The sequence below is a fragment of the Mobula birostris genome, chromosome X, assembly GCF_030028105.1.
Source record: "Mobula birostris isolate sMobBir1 chromosome X, sMobBir1.hap1, whole genome shotgun sequence".
In the NCBI taxonomy this organism is placed as follows: Eukaryota; Metazoa; Chordata; class Chondrichthyes; order Myliobatiformes; family Myliobatidae; genus Mobula; species Mobula birostris.
Genome location: NC_092402.1, coordinates 75,761,537 through 75,778,691, shown reverse-complemented (window position 1 = coordinate 75,778,691; position 17,155 = coordinate 75,761,537). Strand labels below are relative to the sequence as shown.

Genomic DNA, 17,155 nt, shown 5'->3' with positions numbered 1-17,155 from the left:
CTCATCCTCAGGCATTCCGGGAAATTTGGGGTCCCCATCACTCTCACTACTTCCCCGGGCTGTACCACCATTGGCTTCAACTGGGTGAACCATGCAGTCCCTCATTTAAATTCCGTTCCAGCCCAATGCTGCCACACACTTCCTCAAAAGCAGCTTGAAACACTGGGTGCACGGACAGTGTTCCCACAAAACTCTCCCCAGCCTTCTCCTTGCAGGCCCCCAGGGGTTTTCGCACAAGAGGGGTGTTGGTCCCCACCAGAATTGAAATGCCACTGTCACATACCCCATAACGGGAATAAAGAACCAGCAGAAATAGAAAAGACTTTGGAGGCCAGTATTGCTATTAACTAATATTATTAGTAACTATGCAATACAGTAATATAGATGTAGATATGTCAAACAGGTTAGCAATGATTATATATAAGTAAGTGTGGAATATATATGAAAACCAAGCTTCTTTAAGTCTAGGGGTAAAAAGATACAGTCATACGATGATGAGTAAAGTTCAGTTCAGTTCGTGGTGTTGAGTTGAGTAGTAAAGGAGAGAGAGAGGGAGAGATTTGAGTCTTCAGGTGAACTGATGCCGTCGATCTTCCTGTTGTTCTCCGAAATCCTTTAAAAGTCACCGACTGTGACCACAACAAAGGGGACCGGTTTCCTATGGTGGAGCTATCAACCCAGGCAAGGGTGGACACATGGACAACTCCCCACCAGTCAATCCCTTTTCTCACTTCAAGAGCAACTGATCGATCTGCCTGATCGATCCTCCAAAAACCCACTTTTCCTGTGGGCATAACAAAGTTCATTCAGTGTCCACAAACATGTGCCTGAGGTCTATATCATCTGACCTTCTATTTAACTCACCGTACTGGGTACCAGCTGTCATTCAAATAACTCCTCCTTCTCTTCTCTGTGTAAGAAATGCACAAGCAAGCAAATGTCCTTGAGAAGTATAAACACGCTGCCGAAAAATCATAACATCGATTGTCCATCAAATAACACCACCCTCGGTCACCATAGCAACTTATGAGCAGCTCGGTGCCATCTCCAACTCAGCAGAAATCCAAAAGTTAGCCAGTTCTTTCTCGTGCCTTAAAGTGACAGTCCAAAGTTAGTCTTTGTCTCTCTCTCTCTTTCCTTCTCTCTCTCTTTTCAAAATGACATGGCGGTGTTAGATAACTCTCTCTCCCTCTTTTCAAAAGCACAGTTCATAGGGGTAATTCAAGACCCCGTCACATCACCCTTCTCATTGGGGTCCAGACAAACCAGCACCAGTGTATCAAGAACCTCAGACACTCCCACATCGGCCTCCGAGAACTCCAACTTCACTGACAAATAACCATCTATGGATAATCACCAGCACTAAGACCCCAGATCTCTAGTGCACTGAATGGTGCCAATGGTAAATGCATCAGATACCAGTTGTAAAACAAACGGTACAACAACATGACCTGCGACCCGGTGTCAAATATGGCTTTAGCATAAATATCTGTCTGTAGTGATACACTGGAGCATGGTCCCACTAAGCCTTCACGAATAGGGTCTTTTGCTTTCAGGGATTCCATTTCCATTTGACAGCACTTGGCCCTTATCCCTCTAATGGTATTGGTCTATGGCATAAGAAAGTTTGGGAACCCTGCTCTAAATCTTTCCTTTGCATGTATCTGTCCAAATGTTCTTTAAAAGCTGTTCTCATCACAATTGTGGCCTCTTCTACTGTTCATTTCTGAAAGGGTTGCATGTCCCTCTACACCTGCAAATGCTAAAAAGGAGGTCCTTGAAATTAATTTAAATACTTAATAATATAAAATTAAAACACTAGTAAGCATCTGAAACCATTTAACTATGTTTAAATCAACTCAATAAGATCAAGAATTTGACTATGAACAATTTCCAGTTGGTTAATGAATCCCCTGACTAATGTGAATAGTTTTGGTGGGTACATCGCCAACAAGATTTTTGCAAGTTCTAGCTCTCCTGCTGGAACTCAGTGAGGAGGCCAGCAGAGGAATGCAGTTGTTCTGAGGTGGGTGAACTGCTGAGCAGAGGTTGGGGCTTTTATTCTTTCTGTTGAGTTCCAAAATTCCACCTATTTCATTGGTAAAAGCTGACAGAACCAACAATGGCTGATGGCTTCCAAGCAAGAGATCTACATTTCTGTGATAATGTAAAATATCCAGTGAAGTGCAAGTCAAAATCTTTCAACTGGCTGGGCATTTCATTGACAAAGAGCAATGATTTAGCCCAAGACCTTTGCAAAATTATTCACAGCTGAATTTGCTATCCTTACTTTCACAAGAAAAGTCAGTTTAATTAAGAGAGAGAAGAAATTGTTGTTTTAGGAGATCTTAAAGGATGCCTGGTTTGAAGACATGTTGAAGGCACAAGCCATAGTCAATGATTGTTCAACCATCCCAAAGGCATACTAGTGATTGATAAATTATTCTGGAGTCTTAATAATGACTCTCTATCCTAAATATCATTAAATAATGGTTCTACCACTCTAAATGATGTTTATGGTTTCTCAGACTGAAGAGTTGTCATGCTGGAGCCTGTTATAATGGGTCCTTCTGGTGATCCATTATAATGTCCCATTTGAGGATGGAAGTCCAGTGTCATATACGCAAGTACATGTATGCACAGGAGCAACGAAAAGCTTACTTGCAGCAGCATCACAGGCACATAGCATCATATAAGCAGTATTTGCAATAAAAATCATAAATTATACACAAGTTAAAAAGAATTTCACAAAAAAGCACACGCTTAAAACAAAAAACGTCCATTTTCATTCAAAACGATCATAGGGTTGCTAAACTGTAGTGATTAGGATTGTGGTGGTTGGTTCAGGAACCAAAAGGGTGGAAGGAAAGTAGCTGTTCTTGAATTTGATAGCGTGGGACTTCAGGTTTCTGCAGCTCCTGCAAGAAGGTGGCAGGGATCGGATGGTGATCCCACTGTTGATCTTCCACCATTCTAAAGATGTTTTTAATCCTGTCTACTTCAGAGGTTATATTCTTAATCAAATAAAAGGGTGTTTTGTCTTTTGTTTCAGGATTTTGGAGGAAGCAGTGCTTCACGATGTGACCTAAAGAAGAACTTAATTCAAAAAGGTTGCAGAGAGAATGCGACAGAATTTCCACAAGGCTCTTACAAAATTCTTCAGGATGTACCTCTGAGTGAGAAAGGCTCGAGTGACAAACCAGATAAAACTGTGCAATTCACTCCTCAAAAGATTGCCCTCAACCTGCGCCGAGGTATGGAACATGGCCTCTGATTTCTCTACCTTCCTCTCACTGCTTCTCCTCGGTCACTCACCTCCAGTGCCCCACACACAACTGAGCAACTTGTAAAGAAATGGAACTGAATTTCATTATGTAGTCATTAATAATGGCACCATGGTAGTGTAGCAGTTAGCGCATGCTTTTACAGCTCAGGGCGTCGGAGTTTGGAGTTCAATTCCAGTGCAGTCTCTAAGGAATTTGTACATCCTCCCTGTGACCACGTGGGTTTCCTCTAGGTGCTCCAGTTCCCTCATACAGATCAAAGACCTACCAGTTGGTAGGCAAACACGAGGAAATTTGCAGATGCTGGAATTTCAAGCAACACACATCAAAGTTGCTGGTGAACGCAGCAGGACAGGCAGCATCTGTAGGAAGAGGTGCAGTCGACGTTTCAGGCCGAGACCCTTCGTCCTGACTGTCCCTCTTCCTAGAGATGCTGCCTGGCCTGCTGTGTTCACCAGCAACTTTGATGTGTGTTGGTAGGTGAATTGGTCATTGTAAATTGTCCCATGATGAGGCTGGGGTTAAATAGTTGGGTTGCTGGATGGCATGGCTCGTTGGGTTGCAAGGGCCTTTTCCACTGCTGTATCTCTAAATAAAAGTAAATAATATTGTCTATATTACCTCAAGCAACGAAGACAGGTTTCTTCCTCTGCTTCTTGCGCAGCATATCACAGACAACCATGGAAAGGCCCTTTGGTCTGTGATGTTATGCCAAACTAATTAAGCCAATTAATCCTAATTACACTAATTCCTTCTGCCCACAAGTGGTCCATATCCCTCCATTCTCTGTGTGTTCATGTGCCAATAAGAACTGATTAAACACCTCTGTCATATTTTCTTCCCCAACAGTAGATTCCAGGAACGCACCACTGTGTTCTTAAAAAAAAACAAAAAATTGCCCCAGTGTCTTTCAACATTGAATGGGTCTATTCAATGTTCAAGCTCATAGTGTTACCATCAAATCCCATTCGCTCACTTTACTTCTCTGCGAGCCATTCTCTCTCACGTGCTCATCAATGTACCCTCTTCCCCCCCCCCCCATTCCTCTGACACACAAGAATACTCAGGGGGATTTACAGTAGCTGCATGTCTTTAGGGCATGGGATGAAACTGTAGTTCTCTTGAGAAACCCAGGTGGTGACATTGAGTATGGGGGGCACAGCACCAATCACAGAGGCTGACATCAGAAATAGGATCTGTATTTTTATTTTAGCCTTCCCGTATACAGTCTGTCAACTGTCCTTGAACAACAGCATCAGCACTTGTTGCCGTAAGGCCAACAGAGATGGAAGGTGCACTTCAGGAACAATCCACAGCGAAAAAGAAAAGCTGGCACCTTTCATGATCTTGACATCCTAAGGCACATTTTATCCAACTGCAGTCTTCATCCCAACACAACACCCAAAATTACCAAACTATCTGTCGTTTAAAAGATAAATAAATATTGGCTAGGAAACTGATTCTCCCAATTTTCTTGGAAATAGTGGAATAAAATAATTGGCATCCACCTAAGACTACAGTGTGAGCCTTGGTTTAGCTTCTTACACAAACCATGGCACTTTCTGCAGTATAGCACACTCCCAGTACTGCAGATCAGTCTGAAGTTTGTGCCCTAACACCTCGGAGTAGCATTAGGACTCTTGTTATTCTGAGATTCAAAATTCAAGATTGTTTATTGTCAGTGTTACGTTCCCCCGTAACTGGGTTGCCAAACCAGCAGAAATGGACCACTTAGTTGGAGTCTGGAATACTGGAACTAAGAAAGTTTTATTAAAGAAATAAGTAACACAGTACTCTAATAGTAAGGATATAAATGCAACAGGTTAGCAATGAATAAACACACATGTACACAAAACTAGGATAATAGGATCAATCAAGCTCTATCGCAGTCTAGGGGTAAAGTGATCAGTCTCAAGTGACACAGAGTTCAGTTCAGTTTAGTTCAGTTCACAGTAATCACTGTTTGCCATTGGGAGGGAGAGAGAGAACGAATGAATATGCAAATCGGATTTCAAACAGACCTTCGATATTCCTCGCAGTTAGCTTTCGGGCGAGCCCTTTGTAATGTCTTCTGAGGTCACCGACTGTGACCCCTCCATTCCAGATACGATCGTTCTTCTGCGGTGAACCTGGCACCCAGGCAAGGGCGAACATACACACCGGGTTCCCGCTCGACCACACCTTTCCACCCTGTGCGTCTATGGCTGGTCCTGCGATCAGACCTCCAAAACTCCCACCAACTCGTGGGGACACACCGCTTCCAGGGTCTCGTTACCTCGTGGTGTCGTGTGTGTCTTGCCTTAGCGAACCTGTTCCTTTTATCCCCCTGCTGGGGTATCGTCTGTCCATCAAACTTCAAACAGTTTGGGTTCAAAGCAACCGGTCTCTGACAATACTCGGAACTGTCTCTCCTTTCGGTAATCTCTCTCGTCTCTCTCTTAGTAGCATTTTGAATGTTCCCCCATTGTCCTCTTATCAGCATCAATCTTCTGATAATTTGGTCTGTTGTCACATCAGTACACAAGTTACCGGCATTTGGAATGATTGTTACTCTGGATCAGATGCAGCAAAAAAAAACACAATAAGTTAAAGCACAATAGATGAATATATATAAGCAATCTTATAAACATATTGTACAAGTAACTGCTGTGTGGTCGTACATACTTAAGATTAGCTTATATACAAGACTGCTTGCATGTACATAAAGTGACGCAAAGTGCAGGAGTATCTAAAGTTCAAAGTAACTTCTGAACGTAAGGTGACAATGGCAGGAAATGACACAGTGACAAGGTGACTCATGGCATGAGGAATTCTTGTAGGTACCAGCAGGATATATGAAAACACAATATACGACAATGTCAACAACCTATCTACCTCTGCCTTAAAAATTTTCGAAAACTCTGAGGAAGGGAATGATAAAGAGACAGCATCCTCTGTGAAAAGAAATAAATTAATTCCCTCACTTTTAAACAGTAACTCCTAAGTTGTCCCACATGAGGAATACTCCTCTCTACAAACTCCCTGTCAAGACTCTTCTGGATCTTGTATGTTTCACTGTTCTAAATTGCAGTAGACACAAGCCCAGCCAATCCTATCTTTCCTCAGAAGAAAACTCATCAAGTTTGTCCATTAAGTCTCTCAGATCTGTGATCAATGTATTAATATCTTTCCTTAATAAGGAATGATGCAAATTCAGTCCAGATATGAGCTCACCGGTGCTCTGTACAACTGAAGCATTAGCTCCCTCCATTTGTATTCTTCTGCCTTCTAGGAGAAGATACAAGAGCTTGAAAGTTCAGAAGACCAGACTCAAGAGCAGCTTCTTCCATGTTGTTATTAGACTTCTGAATCAACCAGCTCTTTTTATATCTTCTTCCTGGTGGTGCTGCCACATTCTCAGACCTATAATACCTCTTTCATTATTGCTGCTTTAGCATTCTTATTATACTGCCTCAGTCTGCACCACCACACTGTGCACCACTCTGCTGTTTTGTGCTCGTTGCTCTATTTATGATTACAATGTGTGCTGTTTATCCTGTGAGCAAGGAATTTCATCACACCTTGGTGTATGTGACAAAAACTAAATGAATATTCAATTCCTCTTGCAATGAATAACATTCTGAATTTCTTACTGTAGCTGCATACTCCCCTTTAGCAAATCATGCACTAAGACACCCTCAGCATCTCGGAATTCTGCAATATTTCATCATTAAGATGATAGCTTTCTCTGTTCAGTTTTCCCTTCAAAATGGATAATTTCACATTATACCCCATTTGCCACACACTGGAGGAACTCAGCAGGTCGGGCAGCATCCGTGGAAACGATGAGTCAACGTTTCGGGCTGGAACCCTTCGTCAGGACTGAAGAGGGAAGGGGCAGAGGCCCTATAAAGAAGGTGGGGGGAGGATGGGAAGGAGAAGGCTGGTAGGTTCCAGGTGAAAAACCAGTAAGGGGAAAGATAAAGGGTTGGGGGAGGGGAAGCAGGGAGGGGATAGGCAGGAAAGGTGAAGAAGGAATAGGGGAAAACACAATGGGTAGTAGAAGGAGGCGGAACCATGAGGGAGGTGATAGGCAGCTGGGGGAGGGGGCAGAGTGACATAGGGATAGAGGAAGGGAGGGGGAGGGAATTACCAGAAGTTGGAGAATTCTATGTTCATACCAAGGGGCTGGAGACTACCTAGACGGTATATGAGGTGTTGCACCTCCAACCTGAGTTTAGCCTCATCATGGCAGTAGAGGAGGCCATGTATGGACATATCCGAATGGGAATGGGAAGCAGAGTTGAAGTGGGTGGCAACCGGGAGATCCTGTCTGTTGTGGCGGATGGAGCGGAGGTGCTCGACGAGGCGGTCCCCCAATCTGCGTCGGGTTTCACCGATGTAGAGGAGGCCGCACCGGGAGCACCAGATGCAATTGATGACCCCAACAGACTCACAAGTGAAGTGTTGCCTCACCTGGATGGACTGTTTAGGGCCCTAAATGGTGGCAAGAGAGGAGGTGTAGGGACAGGTGTAGCACTTGCGCTTACAGGGATAAGTGCTGGGTGGGGATCCATGTGGATCAGGGAGTCGCGGAGGGACCGATCCCTGCGGAAGGCGGAGAGGAGTGGAGAGCGAAAGATGTGCTTAGTGGTGGGGTCCTGTTGAAGGTGGCGGAAGTTGCGGAGGATAATGTGCTGGATCCGGAGGCTGGTGGGGTGGTAGGTGAGGACAAGGGGAACTCCGTCCCTGTTGTGGTGGTGGGAGGATGGGGTGAGGGCCGAAGTGCGGGAAATGGAGGAGATGCGGGTGAGGGCATCATTGATGACGGCAGAAGGGAAACCACGATCCTTAAAGAAAGAGGACATTTGAGATGTCCTGGAACGGAAAACCTCATCCTGGGAGCAGATGTGGCGGAGACAGAGGAACTGGGAATAGGGAAAGGCATTGTTGCATGTGGCGGGGTGGGAAGAGGTATTGTCGAGGTAGTTATGAGAGTCAGTGGGCTTACAGAAGATGTCAGTGGACAGTCTGTCTCCAGAGATGGAGACTGAGAGAGCGAGAAAGGGGAGAGAACTGTCCGAGATAGACCAAGTGAATTTGAGGGCTGGGTGGAAGTTAGAAGTAAAGTCAGTGAAATTGACGAGCTCAGCATGGGCGCAGGAAGCAGCACCAATGTAGTCGTCAGTGTACCAAAGGAAAAGTTGGCGAGCAGTACCAGAATAGGTTTGGAGCACAGATTGTTCCACATAACCAACGAAGAGGCAGGCATAGCTAGGGCCCATGCGAGTGCCCATAGCTACACCCTTGGTCTGAAGAAAGTGGGAAAAGCCAAGAGAGAAGTTATTGAGTGTGAGAACCAGTTCCGCCAACTGGAGGAGGGTAGTGGTGGTGGGGAACTGATGAGGTCTATTATCCAGAAAGTGTGGAGGGCTTTGAGGCCTTCTTGATGGGGAATAGACGCTGAACTCTTCTTCCGTCGCCTACGTCTCCGAGCCTACTTCTGACCTGCTGAGTTCCTCCAGCGTGTTGTGAGTGTTGCTTTGAACCCAGCATCTGCAGAGTATTTTGTGTTTACGATACCCCATTTGCTGAATCTTTGCCCAGTGACTTAACCTGTCTTTGTATCGTTGTGGCCTCCTGACATCCATTTCTCAACTAGATTTTCAACCTATTGTGTATTCAGCAAATTTGTCGCCATTCAAGTAATTTATATAAGTGACTCCAGTGACGACATCCTGCCAACTGGAAGAAGAAGACTGTTTATAAACAGTCTGCGCTGTTTCCTGTTAGGCAGTCCATACTAAAGTGTTACTTTCTACCCTGTGAACTTTTGTTTTCCACCGTAACCTTTGATATGGTATTTTATCAAATGCCTTCTGGAAATCTGCTTTAACATTTCAGACAAGTTTTATCCTGTACTCCAATTTTTCTCCATAATTAATCTTTAAGTCATTCTTTACCATTTTGTAAATGTATCCATGTTTCAGACCATCCACCCATCTTTGCACAATTGTTTTTTCTTTAGATTTAACCTTTTCTTCACCTTTTTGGTTAATGAGAGATGTGGGTTTTCCACCTGGAAACTTTTCTTCTTTCTTGTTGGAATGTATCTAGTCTGTACTCCAAGAGAATCCATTTAAATGTCTACCACTACATTTCAAACAAATGATCCTTCAACCTGATTTGTCAATCCAAATTTTATGAAGACATAGTGGGAAAGAGCTAAACTGAAAACTCAAATTAGATCTGTGTCACATAATCTTACCATAATACTTAAATAAGCAGCATTCCAGGCAGCAGGGGTGAAGACAGGGTCAAGTTGGCATCAATGAGTTGCAAGTTGTTTCCATTTTTGAGGCATTAACCTTTACTCCAGCAGGTCAGCCCTGACCAGAGTAAATTGTGGGGCAGGTGTGAGGGGCAAGGATGGTCTGTTCCTACTCCTATTTTCTGCATTTTTTAATTCATCCTACTTATATAAGCCAGCCAATAGCGAGGATATACTGCAGCTAATTCTGAGACCCAGAGAACTAAATAGAAGAACATTGTACTCTTGAAGAGTGGCTATGGGGTTTCCCTTCCTCTACCATTGATGCTACCCTCCTCTGTTTCCAAAACATCCGTGCTCACCCTACCTTCCCACCGCCTTTACAGTGATAGAGTTCCACTTGTCCTCACCTACCACCCCATGAGCCTCCACATCCAAAAACATTATTCTCCGCAACTGTCGCCATCTTCAATGGATCCTAGCACCAAGCACATCTTTACCACCCCCTGCTCTCCCCTTTCCTCAGGAATCGCTCCCTCCATGATTCCTTTGACCATTTTTCCCTCCCCACTAATCTCCCTCCCAGCACTTATCCCTGGAAGCAACAGAAATGCTACACCTGGCCATTTAGCTGCTCTCTTACCTCCATTCAGGGCCCCAAACAGTCCTTCCAGGTGAGGCAACACTTTAGCTGCGAATCTGTTGGAGTCGTCTGTTGTGTCCGGTGCTCCCGATCCGGCCTCCTCTACATTGGTGAGACCCGTCGTAAATTGGAGAACCGCTTCGTTGAGCACCTCCACCTCATCTGGCAAAAGTGGAACTTCCTGGTGGCCAAACATTTTAAATCTTACCCCCATTCCAGGTCTGACATGGCAGTCTGTGGCTTCCACTTTTGCCAAGATGAGGCCAGTGTCAAGGTGGAGCAGCAACTGTGTTCTTTTGGGTTTCTTGTTTCATGGCTGCCTGTAAGCAGACAAATCTCAAAGTTGTATGATTTATCCATACTTGGGTAATAAATGTACTTTGAATCTTTAAATATTAAACCTACACTTAACCCACTATTTCTCCCGCCATTCCTGTGAACTCCCCCCCCCCCCCGAACCTACCACGTACCCACACACTAGGGCAACTGACAGTAGCCCACATATCTTTAGGATGTGGGAGAAAACAGGAGTACCCAGAGGAAACTCTCTTCTGAAGGGCTAGCAGCCACTGATGTACAGAAAAGTTGCACAAACTCCAATACATAAATAAACAGCACTTGTCAGTGATACTGATTGAAAGAAACTTATTTGTAGGAATAACCTCTCACTTCTTCACTTTGTAATCTACTTGCCACTCTGTTACCCTATTTGTATCCTGTCTGGTGGCACAGAGCCATTTGAAGAGCTGACTTACAGTGCCAGAAGCCCTGGTTCAAGCCTGGCTTCAGGTGCTGCCTGTTCTCCCTGTGACCACATGGGTTTCCTCTCACATTGCAAAGGCATGCGATTGACCACTTGTGAATTGTCCCTAGTGTGTCCCCGAGTGTGTAGGAAAATCTGGGAGGAGATTGTGGTGTGCAGAAATTTTTAAAACTCAGATTAACATAAATTAAAGTAAATGGGTGGTTTATGGTCTGTATAGACCCTGGATTGAAGGGACACTTTCTTGTACAGTATCTCTCTACGTTATCATTACCACCACGACCTATCAGAATGGATGATGTGGGTCCTTATTGATGGATGTCACCATTTGAAGATGTTCTGTATGCTGGGAAAGCTAGTGCCCACGATGGAGCTGGCTGGGTTTACAACTTTCTGCAGCTTGTTTTCGATCCTGAGCAGTGGCCCCTCCATACCAGGTGGTGATGCAACTAGTATGAATGCTTCCCACGGTACATTTGCAGAAATCTACAAGAGTCTTTGATGATATAGCAATTCTCCTCAAACTCCTAATGAAATATAGCCACTGTACAGACATTCCTGTACCAAATGTCACTTTATGGACATACAGTCGATGTACAATGTGTACACTGTAGAAGCTGTATTACAGTATTTATTGTTTTTTATTATTATGTTCTTTATTGTGGTTTTTTTTTGTGCTGCACCAGATCCGGAGTAACAATTATTTCATTCTCCGTTCCACTTGTGTACTGAAAATGACAATAAACGATCTTCAATCTCTGTAACTCTATGACCATCTAGGTCATGCTCTCTTCTCGCTGCTGCCATCAGGAAGGAGGTACAAGAGCCTCAGGACTCACACCACCAGGTTCAGGAACAGTTATTACTACTCAACCATCAGGCTCTTGAACCAGAGGGGATAACTTCACTCAAATTCACTTGCCCCATCACTGAACAGTGTCCACAGCCTATGGACTCACTTTCAAGGATTCTTCATCTCATATTTTCAATACCTAGTGCTTATTTATTTATTACTTTTTTTCTTGTGTTTTTATGGTTTGTTGTCTTTTGCATACTGCCTGCTTGTCCATCCTGTTGAATGTGGTCTTTCACTGGTTCTATTGTGTTTTTTGTATTTACTGTACCCAGTATTGGAGTTTGTAGGGGATATTGACTCTAGTGCTTTACAACACCTTCTCCTTTGCCACTCCTTGCAGGGGAATCCAAGTCGTTCACCGTACATGCACGTCAGGTCGAAGACTATCCCGTCGACATCTACTACCTGATGGATGTCTCTTACTCCCAAAAGGACGATTTGCAAACCATCCAGAAACTTGGCACACAGGTGGCCGCAGAGATGGCCAAGATGACCAGCAACCTGCAGCTGGGCTTTGGTGTTTTCGTGGACAAACCCATGTCACCGTACATTCATATGACATCAGAGGAGGAAATCAAAAACCCTTGTCTCAGGTAAGGAAAGAAAAGCTAGTCCTTATATGCAAACTTAGGATTTGCCAAAGTATTCTTCAATTGTTAAAATACTTATGTGATGTGTTGTAAGTCAAAAGAGAGTTCCCCAACCAAGGTCGTAGATCTTGAATGTGGAGAAGGTTTCTGCCTCTGCCAGTCCCAGAGGCACACCCCCACCTAACAGAACAAAATTCCTCTTCTCCCCAGGTGGGTTTTGAAGTTGTGTCTCTGGACAAGTAGTCCAGACTTTGGCTGCTACTCCAATAACTTAACCACTGCACTAGCAGAAAGAGAGACGGAGGGGGAGGGAGGGAGAGACCGGGAAGGGAGAGAGATGGAAAGATAGGTAAGGAGAGAGAGGGGAGAAGGAAGGAAAGAGGGAGAGGGAGAGGGAGAGATGGTTTGATTAAGCATTTTTTGTTGGTTACATAATGCATTGTGGGTTATACGTGAAGGGGGGAGGAAGAGAGAGAGGGGGTAGGGGGAGATGGGGGACAGAGAGAGAGACACAAACACATGCATGCTGAGAGTCTGACAGAGAAAGACACACAGAAGGAGAGGCACATACACACACAGACAGAGACACACAGGAAGAGAGACAATTGAGAAGAGAGAGTGACACACAGAAAAACAGAGAGGGAGAGAGACAGACAGACTCAGTAATATTGTGTAAAAAGCATTTGGATATTGATTTTAAATGCAGAGCTGGTGAGAAAGAGAGGGGTGCATTATTCAAAGAGCAGGTATGGGCAAGAGGTATATAAGCCTGCTTCTATGTTCTAATTCTGAGTTTAAGTTGTGATCCAAACTCACTGAGATGATTCTGAATTTTGTTTTCTAGTCTCAGTAGTAAGTGCATCCCTCTGTTTGGATTTAAAAATGTGTTGAAACTCACAGAAGAGGTGAGCAGGTTTAATGAAGAAGTGACCAAACAGCAGGTTTCACGGAACCGTGACACACCTGAGGGTGGGATGGATGCCGTGCTCCAGGTCTCGGTGTGCAAGGTGAGTGGAATAAGCTTCTGCCTGTACATTTGGAACTTCCACTGAAGTGCACGATGAGGTGGAGCATAGACACCTCCAAGTCTCTGGAAGCAGATATCATATTTCCTTAAAATAGAGGAGAAGTTCAGTTGGTCCATTGAATCCACGTCTGCTCACATGGTAATCCCACCATAATCCCAACAAATCTGTCACTCCATCCTCTCTCACATGCCCAGCTAGCTACCTGCTTGCTACTCACCTGTACACAAGGTAAATTACAACATTCAATTAACTGCAATGTCTTCCAAATGTGGAGGAAATGTGAAAGTATTGTGTTCAGTTCTGGTTACCTCATTATAGGAAGGATGTGAAATCTTTATAGAGGGTGCAGAGGAGATCGGGGCATGACTGTGCAAGCGTGAGGACGTCAGCCAGTAAGAACAGCGAATTGTAGCAATTACTTATAATATAATTATGAATTTATGTCCTGATGTATCTAATAAAATTAAAACTGATTGGGAAAGAGAACTTAAGATTATTATACCGATTGAAAAATGGGGAAAAATTCTTCAATTAGTTAATTCATCCTCTATATGTGCTAAGCATGCGTTGATACAGTTTAAAGTAGTACACAGGGCTCATATGTCCAAAAATAAATTATCTCGTTATTACTCTTATATAAATCCAATATGTGATAGATGTCATTCCGAGATAGCTTCTTTAACTCACATGTTTTGGTCATGTCCTTTGTTGAAAAAAATATTGGGAAGACATTTTTGATATTATTTCAGCGGTTTTGAATACAGACTTACAACCTCACCCAATTACTGCTATTTTTGGGTTACCAATGATAGAACTAAATCATTTAACCTCTTCAGCTCGTCGGATGATTGCATTTCTTACTTTAATGGCTAGAAGATCCACTTTGCTGAATTGGAAAGAGATTAACCCCCCCCTACTATATTTCACTGATTCTCACAAACTCTGTTGTGTTTAAATTTGGAAAAAATTAGAAGTGTTGTTTATGATCTTTCCATTAAATTCGAAAAGACTTGGAGGCCATTTATTCAGCATTTTCATATGATGTAATTTGACCATTTCCAAGCTTATTTTATTTCTCTGTAATGTTGGTTGAGAGGAACGGAGTCGCCGACACTCTTTTCTCCCATTTTTTATGATGTTAAAACAGCCCAGGTCGTTTTTTATTTTTTGGTTTAGTTCACTAATTCTGTTTAGATTAGTTTTTTTTAGGGGGGAGGGTTATTATTTTTTTCCTTTTTCATGATTTTTGTCTAGTTATTTCTCTTTGTTCTGTGTTATCCATTGGTATCCTTTATGATTGGGAGTTTTGTCAATTAATTTTTTAGTTTTATAATTACTCATGTTAATTATAACAATGTATTCCCAATAACTTTGTATTACTACTTTGTCATGTTTATATTTTGTGAAACTAATAAAAAGATTGAAAAAGAAAGAAAGAACAGCGAGAAGAGTTTAAAAGGAGAGGGTTATTTCTTCAGCAGTTTGATCGGGGCACGACTGCGCAAGTGCGTGGACATCAGCCAGTGAGAACAGTGAGAAGAGTTTAAAAAGAGAGAGCTTTATAGAGCAGGCGAAGGAACAGGAAGGCTTTGGCTGAACGGAGCTTTGGTGATAATGGGTCGAGGTGAGGTAGGTTGCCTGTGTAGAATACAGACGGGAAGTATGTGTGTGAGGCCGGTTTTCTGAGCTCAGTGTCAGATGTGGGATGTACTGGAGACTCCCAGCCTCCCGGACGGCCACATCTGCACCAGGTGTATTGAGCTGCAGCTCCTTAGGGACCACGTTAGGGAACTGGAGATGCAGCTCGATGACCTTCGTCTGGTCAGGGAAAGTGAGGAGGTGATAGAGAGGAGCTATAGGCAGGTAGTCAATCCGGGGCCTCGGGAGACAGAGAAGTGGGTAACAGTCAGGAGAGGGAAGGGCAAGAGTCAGAAACTAGAGAGATACCCCTGTGGCTGTCCCCCTTAACAATAAGTACTCCTGTTTGAGTACTGTTGGGGGAGACGGCCTACCTGGGGAAGCAACAGTGGCCGCATCTCTGACACAGAGTCTTGCCCTTTGGCTCAAAAGGGTAGGGAAGGGAAGAGGATGACAGCAGTGATAGGGGACTCTATAGCTAGGGGGTCAGACAGACGATTCTGTGGATGCAGGAAAGAAACTCGGATGGTAGTTTGCCACCCAGGTGCCAGTGTCCAGGATGTTTCTGATCGCATCCACGATATCCTGCAGTGGGAGGGAGAACAGCCAGAGGTCATGGTACATATTGATTCCAACGACATAGGTAGGAAAAGGGAGGAGGTCCTGAAAACAGACTACAGGAAGTTCGGAAGGAAGTTGAGAAGCAGGACCACAAAGGTAGTAGCCACGTGACAGTGAGTACAGGAATAGAATGAGGTGGAGGATAAATGTGTGGCTGAGGGATTGGAGCAGAGGGCAGAGATTCAGGTTTCTGGATCATTGGGACCTCTTTAGGGGCAAGTGTGACCTGTACAAAAAGGATGGGTTGCACTTGAATCCAAGGGGGACCAATATCCTGGCAGGGATGTTTGCTAAGGCTATTGGGGAGAGTTTAAACTAGAATTGCTGGGGGGTGGGAACCCAACTGAATTGACGGAGGAAGAGGCTGTTGGTTCAGAAATAGAGAAAGCTTGGAGGCAGTGCGAGAGGGCGGATAGACAGGTGATAGAGAAGGGACGCACTCAGACCAATGGTTTAAGGTGTGTCTATTTTAATGCAAGGAGTATTATGAACAAAGCGGATGAGCTTAGAGCGTGGGTCAGTACTTGGAGCTATGATGTTGTGGCCTTTACAGAGACTTGGATGGCTCAGGAGCAGGAAAGGCTACTTCAAGTGCCAGGCTTTAGATGTTTCAGAAAGGACACGGACGGAGGCAAAAGAGGTGGGGGTATGGCACTGTTGATCAGAGATAGTGTCACGGCTGCAGAAAAGGAGGAAGTCATGGAGGGATTGTCTACTGAGTCTCTGTGGGTGGAAGTTAGGAACAGGAAGGGGTCAATAACTCTACTGGGTGCTCTTTACAGCCCACCCTATATCCGTGGGATTGAGTTTAGGAGCCGAGAGGTAATGTTGCAGCTCTATAGGACCCTGGTCAGACCCCACTTGGAGTACTGTGCTCAGTTCTGGTCGCCTCACTACAGGAAGGATGTGGAAACCATAGAAAGGATGCAGAGGAGACTTACAAGGATGCTGCCTGGATTGGGGATCATGCCTTACGAGGATAAGTTGAGTGAGCTCAGCCTTTTCTCCTTGGAGCTATAGTGAATGAGGGGTGACCTGAAAGAGGTGTACAAGATAATGAGAGGCATTGATTGTGTGGATAGTCAGAGGTTTTTTCCCAGGGCTGACATGGCTAGCATGAGAGGACACAGTTATAAGGTGCTTGGAAGTAGATACACAGGAGATGTCAGGGGTAAGTTTTTTATGCAGAGAGTGGTGAGTGTGTGGAATGGGCTGCCGGCGACGGTGGTGGAGGTAGATACGATAGGATCTTTTAAGAGGCTTTTGGATAGATACATGGAGCTTAGAAAAATAGAGGGCTGTGAGTAACCCTAGGTAATTTCTAAGGTAAGGACATGTTCGGCACAGCTTTGTGGGCCAAACGGCCTGTATTGTTCTGTAGGTTTTCTATATTTCTCTGTGCTCTGTTCTACTTACCAGGGTGCTGCCTACATTAGAAAGCATGTCCTGTGAGGAAAGATTGAGCTTGGGATTTTCTCTTTG

The 17,155-nt window shown here is 44.2% G+C and overlaps 1 protein-coding gene across 2 annotated transcripts in view; it reads left to right on the top strand.

Annotated features, from left to right (window-relative positions):
• The window catches only part of itgb3b (integrin beta 3b), a 106,218-nt gene that overhangs the window by 30,647 nt on the left and 58,416 nt on the right, over window positions 1–17,155 (top strand). For both annotated transcript variants that reach the window (XM_072248659.1, XM_072248658.1), the window contains exons 3-5: window positions 3,053–3,254; window positions 12,137–12,389; window positions 13,231–13,393. In XM_072248659.1, the coding sequence (XP_072104760.1) occupies window positions 3,053–3,254; window positions 12,137–12,389; window positions 13,231–13,393 (618 nt within the window). The remainder of the gene's footprint in view (window positions 1–3,052; window positions 3,255–12,136; window positions 12,390–13,230; window positions 13,394–17,155) is intronic.